Source organism: Lissotriton vulgaris, chromosome 3_1, assembly GCF_964263255.1.
Source record: "Lissotriton vulgaris chromosome 3_1, aLisVul1.2, whole genome shotgun sequence".
NCBI classification, from domain to species: Eukaryota; Metazoa; Chordata; class Amphibia; order Caudata; family Salamandridae; genus Lissotriton; species Lissotriton vulgaris.
The window spans coordinates 2,020,891,586-2,020,912,901 of record NC_141689.1 but is presented as its reverse complement, the minus strand read 5'-3'; the positions used below and the strand labels follow the sequence as shown (position 1 = coordinate 2,020,912,901).

Below are 21,316 nucleotides of genomic sequence, written 5' to 3'. Positions count from 1 at the left end.
CAGGGCTCGCTCCCAGGCACATCCAGGCAAGGCCACACCAGCTGCGGCCACGCCCGTCAACCTCCAGGCGCCGGTACAGGTTGCCACCCTCCACCCGTGCCCCAGCTCGCAGGTAGCGGTGTCCCCAGGGCCACACGTCCGCCTCCGCGGTGCGCAGCCCCAGCTCACACCACGCCCCACTCACCAGTGCAGGGTCAATCTGGGTGCGTCCTCCAGGCAGCCCTCGGGCACCAACAGCTATCTCGTCACCCTCACGTGTGCCGCTCAGCCGCCGGGGGGGTTTGACCTTCTACGCCCCCGGTTCCGATTCTCGCGTCATCCGCGGCGCCAGGTAAAGCCGCGGTGGGCTCCCGGAGCGTCGGTCGATGCGAGCCGCTCCCTCCTTCGCAGCCGCGTATTTCAGCCTTCAAAACAGCGCCGCTCCGTGCCAAGAGTCGATCCTTAACTGCCTCGGAGTCCGAGGCGAAAATCCGCAGCTCCAGCGGCACAGCTCGGGAGCCTCCCGTTAGTGCAGCGCCGCCATTTTGAGGGTGCCGCGAGCAGCCAGTTCAGTCCAGAAAACCGGCATAAAGTCTGGGACTTGGTCGTTTTTGGGAGCGAAAGTGCCCCGATGCAGCACCCCTTTGCCGTCCGACCCTCGGGTGTTGCCAGGGGTGCCAGGGGATTGTTAAATCAGGATGTTTGTTGGGTTTCCTTAGCGGAGCTTGGTGCTCACGCTGCAGATCGCACGGCCTCCAAGCCACGCCCCCACCAGCATATCTAGTCATAAAGAGCTGGGGAAGATATCTGATGATTGGGTGTGCACTAGCAAGTCCAAGATATCTAATGGTAGTAATCACAAGAAAGGAGGACAGGCCCTTCTTCAGGGGTAAGATGGGTCCAGACATAAAAATACAGAAACTCCCAAAGAGTCACCAAAAGATGTCCGGCGGGTGGGGAGCCCATTGCCACATCCCAATCAAAAGGAAGGGGGTACCTGGGCAACAATGTTGACCCTACAAAGGCTGGGGTGTGCTATGACTGTAAACAATCAGTGCACAAGAGGGGATATACTGTGTGCACCAAGCCGTCACCCACTGGTGACCATCCCAAAAGCATTGACAGTGTAGGGATGGGAAATAGATGTTGTCCCTGGGAATAAACTGAAGCCACTTTAGCTGCCGTAGGTGGGGAGTAAATTGAATCCTTGGCCCACTAGCCTTCGAGTATGGGAAAAGTACAGGCAGTTGCCAAGAATCAATGGGGTTGATGTCCAGCCCCTGAGGGTTACAGGTGCCAGCATCTCCATGGCAGGGCTCAAAAAATCATAAAAAATGCACTAGACCTGCTGGTCTAGTAAACTACAAAATCTCCTCGACCTAATTGAAATGCACTTGACCTCTGACTCTGAAAGCTGAGCAAATGTTACAAGTTAACAAGATTTAAAAGCATTTTTATTGCTCATTTACTTTGTGAGCAATAAAGATGCCTTTAAATCTTGCTATTTTCTCACATTTCCTCTGCTTTCAGAGGAAGAGGTCAAGTGTTAGTTTGTATTCCTACTCGCCAGAAAGGGCGAGTAGGACCTAAAAATAGCTAGTCCTGAATTAATCTGATGTCGAGTGAATTTTCCAAGCCCTACATGTTTATGACCAAGTTGGTTTCCCCAGGGCAGAACCTGATGAGGTGCACCAGACAGTAAACTCTGACAATGTTACAAAGTCACATCCCATAGCTGTCGTAGACTTTGAGTGGGGAGGGGTTACTGGCCCTGACAAAGAAGCTATGTCCCCTGCAATCCCAGTGTAATATATGCTGGGCAATGACCTTGAACCTTATGCATGGGCAGAGGTGGAGAGAAGGACTCATGCAGCAATGCTGGGTCTTCCTCAGTGGGTGTGTGTCTCCACTGAGTGGGTATGTGTCTCCGGAATGAGGCCGCTCATTCCGAGTACGGGCTGCTGCCCTGTGGAACTCCCTTCCTTTAAAGATACGTGCGTCTGATAATCTCTTTTTATTTCGTAGGGCCATCAAGACTCTTTTATTTCCCTGAGTCCGTTCCCTTTTAGCTCATTATCTCCTTAGTTGTGTTGTGTTGGCTACCTTGTCAAGCGCCGGGACGCTCCTTCGCTGGAGCAGCTGTGCGCTGAATAAATTTTCATAACATAACATAACATAACATAACACTAGAGCATAACCCATGCTACCCAAATGCAGGCATGGCTACTTCCATCCGTTCATCTACGTCACAACGAGTTCTTGGAAAACCAGACTCTTAAGCTGTTAGGGACTTCCCCTTGTTGGATATTGATTTCTCCAAGAACTCATTTATTGTGCATGAACATCCATTCCTTAGGGGTTCATTCATGACGTTCATATGCCCGACTTTTACGTCAATACTGGCATTCCTAAACACCTTCAAGGTATAAATATACCTTCACTTGCTATGGCAAAGCACGGGGTGGTTCGGTGCAGTTCGACTACCTACTTGCACGACGCAGCTCACTCCAGCAAGTGCCGAAGGAAGCCAACTCTCCAGCTGACGCACTGACCAGAAGCTGTCATCCTCCTGCCGAGAATCCAGCTCGAGTGTTTCTGACTTCCCTTACAGGGTGTTGGGAAATCGAGTCCCGAGAAAAAGATACCAACCTCTCTCATTCTAAGGTATGGAGCTGATTCGAACTTAGAGAAACCTTTGGCAATTCTTGGCAAAACTAATCTATGCTAAAGACAGCACGTACTTCTTTCCTCGTACTAGACCTAGGTTAGGTACATTGGGGTAGGCTTATTTTAGAAGCACCAGTTGAGTATTTTAGCCTGTGTTATTTATGTATCTATTTTTATATATGTTATAGCAACAGACAACGCTATTACAGTATTATTTTATATTACTGTTCACACTGTACGCATTATACTTTGCATTCTGTCTAACGATTGTAGCAGTTCATATCTCTTGCATGAGAAATAAGACTGTTCAATAAACCCTTTTATTGAAACGCCCGTCTTTCTATTTCTATGCAACTCTGTAGAAACCAAGCATGCACGATTGACTGAGTGAACTAGTAATCTATTTTTTCCACAACTCTGAAGATATGGTTTCGATTCTAGGGGAAACAAAGTTGTCATGTTTATGCGGTTGTCAGAAACGAATCCCTTATTGTTTATTAGAGAAAGTTTCTAGTGACCTCTGAGTTAGCTGGCACACACACAATTAAGTTTAATATACTCCATAGAGACATACTGACCTGAGTCCTATGTCAAATCTATAGTGTATATTACTCCAATGCGCAGAGCCTTTTGGGAATATAGGAACTACACTACAGACCCTGGAGCCTGGTAAAATGTACCATAGTTGTTGCCAGCCCTGCTGCTCATAACCAAAGGCATTGTGCTTCACTGGCTGATCGCGGTAGGTTGGACTCAGTCAGCATCTTGTCAAAGGCCAGTCCCTGCAGCCAGCCCTTGCGACCAATCCCCGATGTGCATGACCAAAGTTTATGCACAGCAGGGCTTGGCCTCCTGTGGCAGATAGAGCGCAGGGCTTTAGCTGCAGGCTACACCCTGAAGTGAAATATGTGGAGTAAGATACAAACATTCCAAGAAATCCACTGAAAAAAACTATGTTTAAACTGGAATTATGGTTAGCTTTGGTTATAACACCTCAACATATATTTAAAACAAAAGCTCAGAAACTCTGTGAAAAAACACAGTCATAATGAAGGGTTACAAAACAAAACATACAACAAAAAATCACTAAAAGTTGCAGGTTGTGGTTAGATAAACTAAACCTAAATCAACGCCCCACTCAAGCATGCTTATGACCTCTCATAGGCCATCATCCATTACATGCTAAATTACATCATTGATGAAAACTCAAATTCTTTTATTGATGATATCACTAATTACGTTTTGTTTGCTAACCATAACTTCTATCTTGTATATTTTTCCTATATATATTTACAATATTATTGTAAAAGGTGTCTTGGAAAAGCAATTTTAGCAAAAGATGTTTTACAAAACAGTGTTATCACACTGACTCTGACAGATGCAATATAAACCCCCAAAAATACTTGCATGTTCGACCGAACGCTGTGACCATTTCCTCTTCGTAGAGCAAGTCACTTTAGCTGAGGTGTGTCAAGACGAAGTGAATTAGGCTTATACACAACGTGGTGATCAGACATATTACAGTTGGCAATGGATGTGAGTTGAAGGACTCATTATGCTGTCAAAGACACTATACTGAACAAACCTATATTCTGCAATAATTATTAACAGCCTATACATGCTACAGTAAATGTTGTGACATATAGCAGATTGTACAAAGATGAAGACTGTGCTTACTGTTAAAGGTTGTGACGTATGTATCTCCAATGCTGATATAACCCATCTCACTGAAGAGACCAATCCTCTCCATGTCTGTCTTCCCTCCTCCAGCCATGGTTTGTCGATAATGTACCACCTAACGCAAGCAAGAAATTTAGTGGCAGTTCCTTATTTTCCTTTTATGCGTCGTCCTCCTCATAATACATGCACCTAAGGGGGTTCAAGATATTCTGTAACATAAGATATATAAAGGCATTTAGGTCATTACAAAGTGTGTCACATTTTTAAAATACTCTTTGGAAATGTAAATAATTTAACAAACTATCATTGTTTACCAGTTGAATAAGTGTTTTAAAACAAGTTTTCACTCTGCTGCTTTTTGGCTAGGTCCACATTATAGAAATACCACATACATACATAAATAAATAGATAGAATATTGTGTCAACAACCATAGATTTGGCGGCCAGCTAGCAAGCATGCTGTGAAAACAGATTGCTCCTGCAAATCAAGTTAATCTGCAAACTCCTGACTGTGTGGGGTGGATGCGGGACAAGGGGGCTGATTTCAAGTTTGGTGGTGTGGGAGCAGAGTGGCGCGGGGCGGGTACGATAGACCATCGAACTCGTGATCAGGACAATATCCCTTGCCATGAAATAGTTCTCACTGGGCCTTGTCCCAGAGAAAAGAGAAATGGCTGAGTCACCGAGGAACTTAAGGCACTGAAACTTAGTCTTCGTCAGGCCGAAAGACGCTGGCGTCGAGACTATTCTTTACAGACTAAAGCGGTCTTCTCCTCTCAGCTGAGAGAATACAAGTCTGCCTTAGCCAGGGCTAAATCTTGTTATTTCTCCAATAAGATCTTGAATTCCATCAACAAGTCCAAAGACATCTTTTCTATTGTTGAGGAATTATCGAATCCGGCGAGAGTCACCATCGCTCCTCTCCCTTCCCAGCTACTGTGTGATTCTTTGAATCAATTCTTTGTGGACAAAATTGTCAAAATTAAAACCAGCATTTCTGTCCACGTCTCTTCAGTTTCCCCTCCTCCCATTCCTTTCCTTTCCCATCGCACCGACATCCTTACCCAGCTCCCACTCATTTCTGAAGACAAATTCCTTTCCCTTCTGTTTAAAGTCTCCTCCGGATCTCCTAGCGATTGTTGCCCCCCGTCGGCTCTACGGGAAGCCTTCACTTCATGCCCGGACCCCCCTTTAGCTCTTTTAAATAACTCTTTGACTACGGGGGTGGTCCCAGGATCTTTTAAACGGGCAGAAGTGGTCGCTATCTTGAAAAAACCCACGGCTGACCAGTCCAACATGAGCAACTATCGCCCAATTTCTCTCCTCCCCTTCCTCAGTAAGGTTTTGGAGTCCCATGTTACCCAAACCCTCACCTCCTTTGTGGAAGACTCCTGTGTTTTGGACCCCCAGCAGGCTGGATTTAGACCAGCACATTCCACAGAAGCAGTCATCCTCTCTGTGATGGACGAACTTCGCAGGGGCGCCGACACTAACATCTGTCAGGCCCTGGTCCTTTTGGATCTGTCAGCCGCCTTTGACACGGTCGACCATGACATCCTGGTCGACCGTGTCAGAGAGGCTGGCATCCAGGGCATTGCCCTGGACTGGGTGCGCTCTTTCCTGACCCACCGCCACCAGGCCGTCAGGCTGTCTCAGTTCTCCGCCTCTCAGGTCGAGCTGACCTGTGGTGTCCCTCAGGGCTCTTCCCTTTCCCCCCTTCTTTTTAATTTATATTTGGCCCCGTTAATCCGTTCCCTTCACCGTTTCAATGTCTCCGCATTTAACTATGCGGATGACATTCAATTGGTCTTTACCATTGACTCCGGGTCCGAATCCATTTCTACTTTTCAAAACACCCTTTGTTTCATTAGTGATTGGATGGGCGTAAACCACCTGAAACTTAACCCCGACAAGACCGAGCTGGTGCTTGTCGGGGGACCCTCCAATCCTTGGCATCCCTCTTTCTGGCCGGCCAGCCTGGGTACCCCGCCTTGTCCCGTCAATTCAGCAAAAAGTCTGGGTGTTGTCATCAGCAACGATCTATCGATGACACCCCAGATTAGTGCTGTCGTCTCCTCTAGTCATTTTCAGCTCAGGAAGATACGCAAGATCTCTCGCCTACTTACCACCGATGCCCTCACTTTGGCCTTGCTTGCGTTAGTCATGTCTAGGCTTGACTACGCGAACGTATTATACGTAGGCATCCCTGTTTACCAACTTAGGAGACTCCAGCTGATCCAAAACCAGGCCGCCCGTCTGATTTATCATCAGCCGAGAGATCAACATGTCCAACCGCTTTTAAAGGATCTCCACTGGCTCCCGGTTTCTGCTCGTTGCAAATTCAAGCTGGGTTGTACCATCTTCAAATCCCTCTCTGGTCAGGGCCCCGTTTTCATTTCCTCTCTGCTTCATCCCTACGACCCCCCCCGCACTCTCCGGTCCTCCCATATGGCCCTCTTATCTGTCCCCAGATTCAAGCGGAAGAAACACGGTGGCCTTAGGTTCTCCTTCCTAGCCCCGTCCTTTTGGAATTCTTTACCTCTCCCGCTCAGGCTATCCTCCCTCTATTCCAGTTTCAGATCCTCCCTCAAAACTCACCTCTTCACTGAAGCCTACAATTAAATTTTTATCTATTGTTATGTTAGTTCTGTCTCTCTCTGCTCTCTCCAATCAGCGCCAAGGAACCTAACGGTGTTAGTGCGCTCTACAAATTAATTTAACATAACATAACATAACACAGAAATTAATATTACTTCACCTTCTTTTGGTTAACAGCAGGATAGCTATTAAATGGCTTAGCAGTTACTTACCTTCTTTTGCTGATTGGTTCAAGGACATGGTGGAATAAACTACTGAGGAAGAAGTGTATATGAAGAAGGTGCAGTCTGATGGGCGACTAGCTGAGGATTTATTGGCATGGGCAGTTATGATTCAAGTGCTGTCTGACCCACCTGATACTAGGCCATCTTAAGTAAGTGGAATGTTGAATTGTTACCAAGTATATTGTTAGAAATTGGGTTCTTGGTTGAAGTGGGAGTGAGCCCTCTTCAAGCCAGCACCACAGTCCTAGCTAGGGTGAACCACAATTGTGGTAAACTAAACCTTGGGCTGAACCCTCTGGTAACGTGGACACAACCAGTCAGACTTAACTTGGGAGCAATGTGTAAAGTCTTTATGCAACACACAAACAGTAATAAAGTGGAAACACAACACTAAAACGGTCCCAAAAAGACTTAGTCAAATGGAGTATATTTTAATAAATAAAAGGACACCAAAACGACAAAACTTAAACCAGTAGATCTTGACATATGCAATTTTAAAGTATTTAAAAAAATATTGCTTAGAAATGTAGCGCGCCGAAGTGCTCGGAGTCGGTCCAGAGGTGATAAGTTCAAGCCGGGCACACGGGAATCGTGTCGGCATCGAGGACCAAGGTGGGCCCGGTGAAAGAGTTACCTTGGGGCTGGACGCCAAAAATGCAGGAGGTCACAGAGGCAAGAGTATCGCAAGGCAATGGCTGCTTGCCAACGGAGTCGCTTGTCGTCGGAGTTGAGAGTGGCTGCAGCCACAGCATTTGGAGCTGAAGTGGCCCTCGGACCGAGGTCGCTGGGCGTCAAAGCAGCTGGAGCCGTGGATTGGGGGCCACTTCGAACCCTGAGTCAGGGAGCCGACGAGGGCCGCTGCTGTCGTCTGTGGAAGTTGTCAATTGGAACCGCTTCAGAGCCTGAGTCGGAGATATCAGGGGCACACGGCATCGCTCACCGTTGATCAGCAGAAACTTGCAGGAATTGCAGGTAGGAGCACCCTCTGAGACCACTCAAGGGTGCTGGACCCTTAAGACAGGTAAGGAAGGTCAGGGCTCTCACTCCTTCAGAGGCAGAAAAGTGCAGCAAGGAAGGATCAGGCCAGGTTCCAATCAGGGAAAATCAGAAAAGGCTTCTGGAACTTGTAGTCCTGAAAGTTCAAACAAGAAAACAGACAACTGGTTCTTGGAGTCACTCAAAAGTCTTGGAAGAGAGAAAGAAGGTCCAGTCTTACATGCAGCAAGGCAAAAAGCTGTGCAGTTGTGTCTTCTGGTTTTCAGTAAAAAGATGATCTAAGGCAGTCTCTGTGATGGGTCTTTTTTTATCAAGGTTCAAACCATTGAAGTGGGGGTACTGTGTATCTGGACAACATAAGCTGCAGAATATGGATATTCAGTTCACACATACCATCAGAAAAGGTTGCCCTGGTTCCTAGATAGCTCACAGTGCCCCATCTAAAACCTTAACCTTACCAGGGTATCAGATGGTATCAGCAACCTCGAACATGACCACTCTCTCACAGTAATTTGACAATAGTAATCTGTGTATTAAACTGTTATGTTAAGTTAACAGAAACTTCTAGAGCGCACGGTCACCAGGAGGTTTCATGGCGCTGATCTTGTGTAGTGTCGCCGCAGTTCGAACTATGCATAGGCTTGCTCAAACAACCAGGTTTTAAGAGCCTTTCTGAACCCCAAGAGGTTGTTGCAGCTCCTGATTGCCAGAGGTAAGGAGTTCCAGAATTTAGGGCAAAGGTAGGAGAACCGACACCCTCCCTGCCGTTTGAGTTTGATAGCCGTGGTAGTTAGTAGGTGGAGATGAGCTGACCGTAAGCTTCGAGGAGGAACATGCTTTACGATCATGCTGCTGATGAATTTAGGGCTCTTACAGTGCAAGGCCTTAAAGGCTAAGCACCCTGTCTTAAAAGCTGCCCGTTGGGCCATCGGTAGCCAGTGGAGTTTTAACAGCCCGGGTCTGGCAGATTGCCATTTAGGCTGTTTGTAGATGAATCTTGCAGCCTGGTTCTGAACTATTTGTAGGCGTTTGAGTAAAAACAAAGACAGACTGAGGTTGATAGAGTTTGAGAAATCCAGACGTGAGAGAACCAGAACTATCACCATCTGAAAGAGGGCCGAGTCGGTCAGCAAATGGGCGATCTTCCTAATTTCACGCAGTTGGAAAAAGCTGGTGGAGACTACTGCTCCCACTTGTCCTCTAAGCGAGAGATCTGCATTGATGGGGACCCCTAGGCTTTTCACCGAGGGGGAGGGAGTAGGGGGAATCCAATTTCGGTAGGCCAGCAGTGCAGGCCCCAGAAGATCTCACTCTTCCCAGACAACACTAATTCCGTCTTGCCCGGGTTGAGTTTCAAGTGGTTAAGATCCATCCAGCGCTGAATGTGAAGCATAATAGTTTGAAATTCAACGGCAGAGTCAGGGGAGTCCAATGGAAAGACGAGCTGAAGGTCGTTGACGTAATTAAAAATGGTTATCTTTCTATATTTTAATGAGTGAATCAGGTGCCTGAGGTAAATATTGAACAAAAGTGGGGACAGGGATGAGCCCTGTGGGACCCCGTATGTGGTGGTAAGCTTGGGGCAGTGAAAGCTCCAAGTCTTACTGCTAGAGTTCTGCCTGCAAGAAAGGATTTAAACCAGTTGAGTGCAGGACCTTGTAAGCCCGCCTGTTCGGCATGGTCCAACAAGATGTTATGGTCGACCGTGTCGAACACGGCCGACAGATCCAGGAGCACCAAAGCCTGGGGGACACCCCTGTCTTTATAAGCTCTAAGAGTGTCCAGTACCGCGAGGATCACTGACTCAGCTGAGTGAGCCGGCCGAAACCCAGCTTAATTTGGCTCTAAGTATTCTGATTGTTCTATAAAATTGGAGAGTCACCTGGCCATGTGGGCCTCTAGGATCTTGGCCACATAGGGGAGGAGGGATATAGGACGATAGTTAGAGGGATACAAGGGGTCAGACCCTATTTTTTTTAAAAGAAGGACTACTGTAGCGTTCTTGAAGGTGTTGGGTACCTTGCCCTGTGCGAGGGACTCGTTGAGGAAGGAGAGTACACTGTGAGGTAGAACGGAAAAGGTGTCCCTCAGGACATAAGGTCGGCAACAGTCATTAGGAGACCCGAATTTAACACGAGTCATTAGATCTGATAATGTATTCAGACATATAGCCGGGAGATGGTCCATGGTAGATAAATTACTAGACATATCTTTCATTGGTTCCGTGCTGACAGTGTTGGGGATGCTGGCTTTGATGGTGGAGATTTTGCCCACAAAGAAATTATTCGAGGAATTACAAAGCTCTTGAGTGGGTGCCTGGCTGGACAATGTTCTCTCGTCATTACACAGGTCGTTCACAATCGTGAAGATTTCCTTGGTTTGTTTTTGGCATTTAATATTCTGGCCGAGAAGTAGGACACTTTGGTTTCCAGAATAGCTTTTTTATACTCTCTACGAGCTAGCGAGAACTGCAATTTATCTTCTATGCAGTATCTTAGCCTCCATTTTCTCTCTTTTTAGACGGTGCCCGAGTTTGTGTGTTTTTAGTTCGGTGGTAAACCAATTACGGGCGTCTGAGTGGCAGGCACGGAAAAATTTAACAAGTGGGACATGCGCATTGCTTGCCGACAATAGCCAATCCGAGATGTTCTCTTCCATGGAATTGACATCGGGGTTAAAGATGGGTAATGAACTAGCCATGGTATTAACAAATTCGAGTTTATCGAGGGTTCTCCACTTTGTTATCATGCCTCCCGCCACTGTGGGGGGCTTGATCTTACAGTTGATAGTGGCTGTAAATGTTATCAAGTGGTAATCTGACCATATACATGGTGAGATTATGGGCACCGACAGTATAAGGTTATGGGACCAGATTTGGTCCAAGGTGTGTCCCTTTTCGTGGGTAGGGGAGGATAAATACTCGGCCAGTATCAGGTTAGAAAGCAGCTCAGAAAGTTCTGCGGCATGTGGCCCGCCCAGGGCTTCGTTGAACCAGTAGTTCAGGTCGCCAATAAGTAGGACCTTAGCATGATTCATGACAAGGTTGGTCATTTGTTCACTTAGGGAGAGAGAGAAGGTGGGCATTGCCTGGGGGGAGGGGTTGATAAATAAGCACTAGTACAAGAGATCCAGTGTTAGTGTTGAGTTTGATAACAATATTCTCTACCTCCGGGAGATCAAGGGAGGTCCTGGTGATGAACTTGTGATTTTTGTGTATAATGGCTGCAACACCGACACTCATCTTCCCTAGGGGCCGATTAGCAGACAGAATATAATAATCTGAAGGGAGTGCCACTAAGATGTCGGGTGTGGAGTCCTGGATTAAACAAGTTTCGGTAATCAAAAGACATCAGGTTTTTCCAAGGTAAGCAACAGAAAAATGTCAAGTTGGTGTTTTACCAGGGAGCGTGTGTTGAGATAAAGAATACGGAGGGCGATTTGGTTAACTATTGTAGGACCAGTAATTGGGGGATAATGGGAAGTGGGGGAAGGTAAGGGGACATGGCCCGTCTGAGTTTGAAGGAGACCATTAGCCAAAATACGACTATAAACACAGGGTCTAAGGGGGGGCATGATTACGCTAGTGATCTTAATATCTTAGAAGAATAGCTTGTGATTTGGCCATAGTCTGTGGCCCCTGGGCCCGCCCGGGCGCGGATGGGAGCAGACGGGCTTGCCTTTGGCGCGCCCGCTGCGCTCCCGTGTAGTGGCGTGCATTTTATGCTTAGCCCCGCCTTTAGCTTCTCCCCCTTCCGGACAATTGGCTAAGGCCTAGGGGGGGGAGAACACTTGGATGTACACTTTTTGAATAATTCTATGCACTTTTGTAATGTTCAATCAATAACTTTTCACTTCTTTCTTTTTGGTCTTTGCCTCTCAGTTTTTTAGTGATCCCAAGCGCCAGGAAACCTACGGGTAGCTGTTGCCCTGTACAAATCCAATAAATAAATAAATAAATACATTAATTTGTTGTTGCTTTTCCTTCTTTTAACGGCAAAGGGCAAAGATTGAGGGAAGGAAAAGAGAAGAACAAAGATGGGAAGAAAGGGGAAAGGAAACAGGAAAATAAATGTGAGTAGATGAAATATGAAAAGGTAGGGGAAGAAAACCCACCAGCATTGTTCTTAGATACGAAAAGGGGTCACCAGGGATATAAGGAACTTACGAATTAATTTGTTTATTTTGTACTGGAACAATTAATTGTGCTTGTATGATCTTTTGCTGGTGCATCTCAGAAAACGAAAAAAAAAAAAGAACATGATCACTCTTTATTTCCCAAAGAAATTGTGGAAACAGATCTGTCTTTTCATTGTTGCTTTTTGCATGCTCAATGTAAAACATAAGAAAGGTCCGACTACGGCTATTGAAACATTTATTGAAACAATCGTATTCCTGTACAGAAAGAGTGAGCTGCAATTATTAGGCAGATGAAATAAAACGTTGTAACAGCACTACAAGAATGGTGAAAAAGATGAAAAGTTCAACCATTATAACATTACTATATGATTATATTCCCGTCTAACACTATCTATACTATCAAGAGTTTAGTGGGAGTAACCTCTGCTAGATCCATTGGAATAGCCTAAACCCCCCATACCGGAGTATGATGTGTCAGGAAGCCAGCCTTGCAGAACAGGCTATATCGTTTATTGCAAGAGGTCAGAGTCAGCAGGACTGAATTTCAGTCACAGTGTGTGGCATTCCAGGACAATCCCAGCAGAAGTGCTTCTCTACCAAAGGCAGCATAGAGGCTCTTTATATAATAAAGGAAATGTTCCAATCGCACTGTGTCAAAGGTACATATATGAATACAGACATTTGCACATTGATATTATGATTGCAGGATTGAGTTTAGGCCGGAAGGGGTGAATCGTTGAGGGCCTATTTCTAATACAATCTATATAACTTCTGTTTTGCTTCTCCTTGGTAGGTACTAGTCTGGAATGTGTGGGCTACTGAGGCAAAATGTTACTGGGAAGGACAAGTTGTGGGCAGACTGTTTTTTTAGACAATTGTGTAATGTTTGGGTTGGTTACTGTAGGGCATCAACATCTGTATTGCATTGTTACCTTCATGGCTGGACTTGCCGTACCGAGCATCAGGTGTTTCCCTAGGAGGCTGGAAGTGTGGGGGCCAGTTTTGCAGCAGTGGATGCTGGTTGTGCAGCGGTGGAGGGGCGGTTTTGCTACTGGGGGCAAGGTGCAGCAATATCGGCTCCAGTAACAAAAGCAGCAAGCAAGTGTTTCCAGCCTCCTGGGGCTAGGCAGTGCTTCCCGGGAGGCTGGTCTGAGAAAATTGACTGGGCTGCTTTGAGTTCCCAGTCCGGTCCTAATTACCTTGTTGAATGCGTTGTGTTACTAGTATTACCAGTGGTAATCACGGGTAACCATTAACAAGGGAGGCTGAGCAAACCATCCAACAGTGGGAAGAGTAGAATGTGTTATGTTGGTGTAAAGGGGGGGTATGTTGTACCCATTATGTGGGCCAGGTTGTGGAGGGCCACACGGGAGGAGAATTAGTTATGGGAATTTGAGGGGCATATGAAATCTAACTCCTAACTCTCCCCAGCACATTCAAAGTAGGATGATGAAACACTCTGCAGATTATGACAAATGAAAGTTAAGAATATGCCTATAACAGCGATCTCTTGGAATATCAAGGGGTAAATAGTCCCATTAAGAGACAGATAAGAAGGTCCTATTTAAAACAGAAGCACCATCAAATCAAAGTGCTGTAGATAAACGAATTAACAATAAAATAACAAGAGAAACACTGTATGAAGTGTGGAGGAAAGCTTTGTATGTCTCACTTAGCTCTTGGTCAAGAGTTGTGGCCCTCTTGGTTGCACAAAGTACAGACTACATTTCAGAGCCCCCACTGCCAAAACTATAGGGGTCATTCAAAACATCATTACCCCATAACTTGGTGGATGCAGCCGCTATCCACAAAGTTTACAAAAATCTAAACATTAAATGCAATTTAAACATTTGATGACCTAACTAAAGAGTTAATGTCCCAACCACATCAAATATCAAGTAACACAATTTATTCACAGAATCTCTCACAGAGAATCCACAATAATTAGACATGTGTCTACAGTGAACCATTGTTGTTTGTTAAATTTTACTGCCCCTCGTTCCTTGTGTAGCAGATTGGCCATCCCGTTGTTTTTTCCCTACATATAAATATAGGGGTGGCAGGAACACTGAATGGGTGGCAGACAATTTTATTGAACATGTATGCACCTAATGTGGACTTGACCAATTTCTTTGAGGACCTGAGGACACTGTTGGCACCATATGCTCACTATACTATATTGTGGATGGGGGAATTCAACTGTGTCCTAGATAGGTATACAGACAGTTCTATGGTGACAATCAGGCCACATAGTGGTTCATCGTGACTATTACATGTAGCTTTTGGTTGAACTTTGGAGGTCTCAATACCAAGATTGAAGGTGGTACTCTTATTATTCACCCCCACACAATTGTTTTTCCAGAATTGATTATAGACTACTGCTCCCAGGAAGCACCCCTGAATTTGAAAATTTTAAAAAAGCGAATATTTAGATCACATGTTGTCAGATCGTGCTCCTTTCTTGATACATTTGGTTGGGGGGCGGGGGGGAGTTCATTCAGTGGAAGATCCCAGGTGGAGATTTCAGGAGAGGGCAATACAAGATTGTCCCTATATAGAAGAGATTAGGGAGACTATTAGAGAGTATTTCCGAATAAATACAAGCACAGTGACTTCAGCTGGTATGCTGGGAAGCCTCTTAAACTAACAATTAGAGGGATTTGCACGCAACCACCTATGGAGTCAGGCGATCACTTCTAACCTAGGTAACCTGAAAAACAGAATTAAACGAATTAATCAACACATGGCTAGGGGGATGCTAGATTGGAACACAAGAAGTGATCAGGCAAGGGACAGATCAGCAAACAGGATTTTACAGGCGACAAAGAATTACAACATAACTATGCGAATAAGTCAAGGCGCATCTTGGTGTGGATGGGGAACAGGGAGGGAGAAGGGGGGGGGGGCTCAAACAATTGTAGCTGTGCAGAATAAACAGGGTGACACAGTCACAGACCAAGACTCTATTAATAACAGATTTGGGAAGGTTTACACTGGTCTATGTACTCAGTGACAAGAAGAGGGAAAACATTAAATAAGGTTAATATTGAACTAAACACAATTACCTCATCTCACAGACGACCTGAGATAGAAGCTTAGCGCACCACCATCGAAGATTTTAAATAGGTTATCTGGGATACACCCAAACTGGTAAAGCACCAGGTATCGATGGCCTACCACCCTAATTGTATCAAGAAAATATGGAAGTGCTGGCTACCCAGTTGTTAAAAATGTAGCATGCAATCCTAGACAAGGCAGTGCTTCCAGAGACGCTAGGGGAAGAACTTATAGTAGTGCTCCCTAAAAGGAGAGAGACCTACTGGAATTTGAATCATATGGTCCTCTGTCAATCACTAATGTGGACACTAAATACTCAGGAAAAATCTAACTCTGCAGTTGGAAAGGTGGCCAGTATGCTTATACAAGCAAGGTATGGTGGTTGGGGGGGGGGTGGGGGGGGGGGGGGTGGTAGCGGGGTGGGGGGGCGAAACACAACTATGAATATGAAATGCCTTCATGATAATGGATCACATCACACACATGAGGGAGAAACGTGGAGTGGCTAGCTTGCATGCACAACTGCATTTGACATGGTTAATTGGGCATTCATGCACAAATCACTAGACGGCTATGCAGTAGGTGCAACATTTCTGAAATGGGTGGCTGTCCTTTATGACCAAACTGAGGCACGAGTATGCGCTGGTAAACAGATCTCAGGCAAATGGAGTATAGAGAGGAGAACCAGGCAGGAATGTCCTCTCTACCCACTGGTATTTGCATTGGTAATATAGCCTTAGCACAGATTATCTGACGAGGGGACGCGATATACTTCTGGATGCACCTTCCTTGGTTAATTTTTTTCCAGCTGCTCCAGAGGCCTATTGATTGGCTGCACAAACACAACAGTGCCATACCGGGGATGGCTGTCTGAGTTTTGGCAGATCACAAAAGCAGCAAACCTTCTGCTGCTGTCCAAACCAAAACGGAACTAACACATTTACTACTAACATCTTTTTTGATGGCGGGGCGAGGCCTGTAGCCGATGGAGTGAGCAGCTCGATTCGGCGCTCCTCGTGGCCGAGCTCAATCTGGCTCCATCCTGACTAACAAAGTCGGACCAAAATCAAAATCTTCCCATCTAGATGCGCCGGAACAAAGAGGGAACCGATTCTGAGGGAAAATCGGCAGCCTAAAGCTCTGGAACAGGTGTAGAAGACCAATATGACGCCGTGCCCCTGAAACCAAAATGGCAGCGGCAACAGCCGCGGACCGCGACAGAGACCCCCTGGGAGCTGGAAGATGCACTTCTGCCCATCACTCACAGGCGCCGCCGCCAGAGACCGGGACTGGACTGGGGAATCAGGGGTGGAGAAGCCTGCCTTACCCTGAGTCGCCCCGCGAGCACCGGAGGTTAGAAAGGGCCCGGCTGCACCTGCGGTGTGTGGCACGAAATAAGGAGGAGAGTGAGGCAGCAGAGTAGGGCGCCCCCGAGGCCTGCGACGAAAGTGGTAGGCCCGCCACCACTGAAATTGTAAATTGTAAATTGTTGTGTCTTGTAAAGCGCACTGCTACCCGGAGGCCTCGTAGCGCTATAGACCGCTGGGGAACCCGTCCTGGCTTTCCCTGTGAGATAGTCCCTCCTGGGGGTCTCCAAGGTGAAACCAGGCATCCCCGGCGTTTGTGTGGGGCCGTTGTGGAGATGAGGCAAGCTAATGCCCAGAGTTGCCGAGTGTGCTCCCTGGTCGGAGTAGGCACCGATGCGAGAATTATCAGTCCGCTGATCCTGGTCCAAGACCCTGCCGTGTCGGGAATCGAACCCTGGTCCCGGGCCGTTCTCTGCACTCGGGTCTGCCGCCTCTAACCAGTGAGCCACACCTCTCCACTGAAAGACACAGCGCAATACATCGACTGCCGCTTCTCCTCGAGGCGGAACAGAGGCGTCGGCAATATGGATCGCAGCTACGCAACATGAGTAGACAAGTGCAGCGCCCCTATCTGAAGCTGACAGGTCCCTCTGCCGGGTGTCGAGACAGGGCTGGAGCACCCACTGCGGGGGGCTTGCCTGATCCTGCAGAGATCCGTGTCCACCGGAGTTAAGGAAGACCCTGGCCGCAACTGTGACACGAACAGAGGGGAGGAGACGTCTACAGCGGAGGAGGGCACTTCCAAGACATGGGGAGAAAGTGACAGGCCCGACATCCTCTAAAAGGCGCGACACAACACGTTAACCGCAGCCTGCCCTGGGCCCGTGGTGAAGGCGACAGTAGTCGCAGACCTGGGCTTGGCCTGCGCAGGGCGGGGAACTGCACTTCTGCCTGGGGCTAACTGGCTCCTCGGCTGGGAAATCAAAACCACGCCAAGACGCCCACGACGAGGGAGTATGACTGCACCTGTACTACCCCGTAAGCACCGATAGGAGGGAAGACCTCGTCCGCGTCAGCGGCGCGCGACGAACACTGTGGGGGAGACAGCCACTATAGCAGTGGGTAGCCCTAAATTACAAGGCTGAGGTGGTAACCAGAAAAATAGGGGAACAACCCAGTCACAAGAGTGGGAAAGAGGGGCGGAGAAAGGTCCCCAGAGCATTATAGACGCAAAGTGAGGACCAAGAGAGAGCCCCCACCATCCTGTGAGTGAAAGCGGGGAACCAGAGAAGAAGACCCCAGCCCCAAAACTAGACTAACTATTCTTAGAGCTGCAGTGGGCCCAACTGGCAGACGCAGAGAGCTCCGAGGCAGTAACTGAATGACGCCCAGAGCCACCATAGTGCACAGCCTGGCCCCATTACACGCCGAAGTGGAAAGCAAAAATAGAGACCCCAGCTGCTGAAAACCATTGGGCCATCCCAACGATCTCATGCAGGCTCATCACTCTTAGGAGAGAGAGCAAGGAGCGACTACGAATGCTGGGGAAGAGATCATACAATAGACACAAAGCCTGAGCAAGATACTCTACTGGCCCAAGAGCAGAAAAACACTGACACTCGAACAAAGCGCCCACTGAGGAAGCGGGGGCCACAGCAGAGAGCACTACACAGATGGGTGAAACATCGAACACTGGGAAGAAAACTGCCTAATCCTTCCACCAATTGCGCTATTGCCACTCACTGCACAGAAGCTGACAGGGACCCTGCTGACTGGATTCGACAGAACGGCTACGAGCTGAGACGCACAGAGTAAGCCTAAGGTGCTGGGACTGCTAGCAAAGTACAAACAATGGGCAAGTCCACTAAAAAGAAAGATCCTGAGCAGGAAGAAGCACATGGGCCACACGCGCCCAATGGAACGGTTCTACCAATGGCGCACCCAACAGAAGTCCCTACCCTACAAGACATACTACACACCATTACAGCAACTAGAGAAGCTCTAGAGCATAAAATAGATACTATTGGCATTGATCTTAGCTTGCTTAAAGATGACCATAAGAAACTGGCAGAAAAGGTTGCCTCTAATGAACGCACACTAACTGAAATATCTCTGAGTATGGCAGTGATGCAGAAACACTTGCATGACCTGGACTCCAAAGTGAAAACACTAGAAAATAGAGCAGAAGATGCTGAAAACAGGTCACGTTGCAACAACGTTCGCATCGTGGGCACGCCGGAGAAAATTGAGGGGACAAGCACAGTGCACAGTGCAATATGTTGAGGACTCGCTACACACAAGCACTGCCCCCGAGGGCCTATCTTCATTCTTTGCCCTTGACAGGGCACACTGAGCCCCCACCAGACCTCTTCCCCGACAGGAGCCCCCTCGGCCGATAATTGCACGCCTTTTCCACTACAAGGACCAGGACTTTGTTTTGGAACAAGCACGCAAACTAGGAGAGCTGAGGATTAACAATGTGACGGTGCGCATATTCCCAGACTTCTCCAGAGAGATCCAGCAACAAAGGGCGTCCTAACAGGAGATCAAAAAGGCCCTCAGACAGAAGGGATTCCAATATGCGTTGATCTTTTCAGCAAAACTGAGAGTAGTGACCCGGATGGAACAAGATTTTTCCAAACTCCACAAGAGGCATGGGATTGGTTTGACTCCCAGAACGGTCCAAAACCTGCTGCAGAGGAGGGAAAACAGAAGCACCAGCGTAGGACCTACGGAGGTCCGCAGACTGGACGGAGCTCAGCCATGCCTTCCCAGGATGAGCCTCAACTAGGACGCCACAGAGTAGTAGAGGCTGTAATCCGCCTGAACAGGAACCAACCAGATCAAGAAACTACGGACTAGACACGCTTTCATCTGGATTCAGAATCAGATCGGGACTCCAACATATCTGAGAGCACCTTGGAACTGCCGGTGGTCACCCCAGATACGGCAGACGAGACAATATAAGACCCTGGGTGCCCTCTACCAAGGACATATGCGATGGAAGATTGAGCATTCTTACCTGAACAAGCTCAGATCGATGGAAGTGCACTGAACATTCCTCCTGAGCACTGCAACATACTACAGCTAAAGATGCCGGATGAGGGCCCAGCCGCCGAGAACATCGCAAGGTACCCCCCAAAACTATAGACTATTGTGGGGTTATTCCACAAATTTCTTGGACTATTACCATGGTTTGGACGACAAGCACTAGCAAGTTTTTACTTGTCCTGAGAAGCGGGAGTTGGGGCTGTTGTTTGTTGTTTGTAAATGCAGGAACTAGAGAGTCTCCCCAGCAGATTACAAGGACAATGTTGAAAAGTACTGGGATGGGAAGATGTGAGCCCAGGGTGGGTGAGAAGAGAAGCTGGTATCTGCGTGCTGCCCCTCTACATGGCTAACATCTTAGCATATAAATGTCTGACGTGGAATGTCAGGGGAATGCATACAATGACTAAAGGATACAAGGTATTCTCTTACCTACACTGGAGTGGAGTGCAAATAGCACTCCTACAAGAGACACATCTCACTGCAGCAGAAGGTCAAGCACTTAAGAGGCGATGGGGAGGTCAGGCTTACTTTACTACATATTCGGCATAAGCCAGGAGAGCACTCATGTGGATACAAGCAGGGGTTCCATACCAACTTACAGATACTATCATTGATACGGAAGGAAGGTATGTGGTTATAAGAGGCCGACTGGAAGGGAGTGACATAGCACTGATCAGTTTATATGACCCCAACACCGAACTGGGTACCTTTTTTGCGGCACTGTCACAAAGCCTCGCTCCATTGCTCACAGCATTGGCAATAATTGGTGGGGATTTCAACTGTGTTTCTGACACCCAGCTGGACGGCTCGCATCCTCCCCTGTGGGATTCCTATACGACTCGTACGGCTAAGATGTTTTCCGACTGGCAGCAACAGTGGGGCCTAGTAGACTCATGGAGATGTGGAAACCCGCAGGATAGGGACTACACCTTCTTCTTGGGCCTCCATGAGGTTCATGTACGACTAGATCTATCCATTACCGACCCCGACATACACTACCTCACTGGGACGATTTAATACCTACCCGCACTATCTCAGATCACAATCCCCTACTCCTGCACCTACCATGGACACGCCCTAGACACTCCATACCCACATGGAGGCTAAAGATAGAACTACTGGAGGACCACGTCTTCCAGGAGACTATTAGAACCAAAATAACCCAATATTTTGCAGAGAACACAGGAACAGCATCTACCCCCAAATAGAATGGGACGCTTTTAAGGCTGTAACACGTGGGCACTGCATTGCTGAATCCAAAGAGATCCGGCTGACATTACTGACTGAAGTTGAGAGGGCAGGGGATCAACTAAGGGACATTGAAATCCGGTGGCCAGAGAATCCAGTGCTCCAACCGGAGATATTAGCGGCCAGGGAGGAAGTAGCGACTCACGTAGAAAGACTAAAATGCTTTGACTATAAGGCCTATATGGACAGAACTCATTCCGAAAGAGATAAATTGGGGTCACTGTTAACATGGCTGGCTAACCCCAACAAAGGAGGCTCCCCTATCCTAGAGCTGGAGACTGCAGGAGGAACAAGGGCCCACACACCAGTAGAGATTAATTACATATTTTTAGACTATTATTATATAGTACCAATTTTTGAATTTATCGAGCC

General features: G+C 47.3%; 1 protein-coding gene across 3 annotated transcripts in view; it reads right to left on the bottom strand.

The window, feature by feature from the left end:
* Positions 1 to 21,316, bottom strand: part of CFAP96 (cilia and flagella associated protein 96) — a 203,747-nt gene that overhangs the window by 163,709 nt on the left and 18,722 nt on the right. The window contains exon 2 of one of the 3 annotated variants that reach the window (XM_086962508.1): positions 4,324 to 4,515. In XM_086962508.1, the coding sequence (XP_086818634.1) occupies positions 4,324 to 4,420 (97 nt within the window). In that variant the 5' untranslated portion in view covers positions 4,421 to 4,515. Of the gene's footprint in view, positions 1 to 4,323; positions 4,536 to 21,316 lie in introns of all 3 variants that reach the window. The other 2 variants (XM_086962507.1, XM_086962509.1) reach the window with 2 other exon arrangements.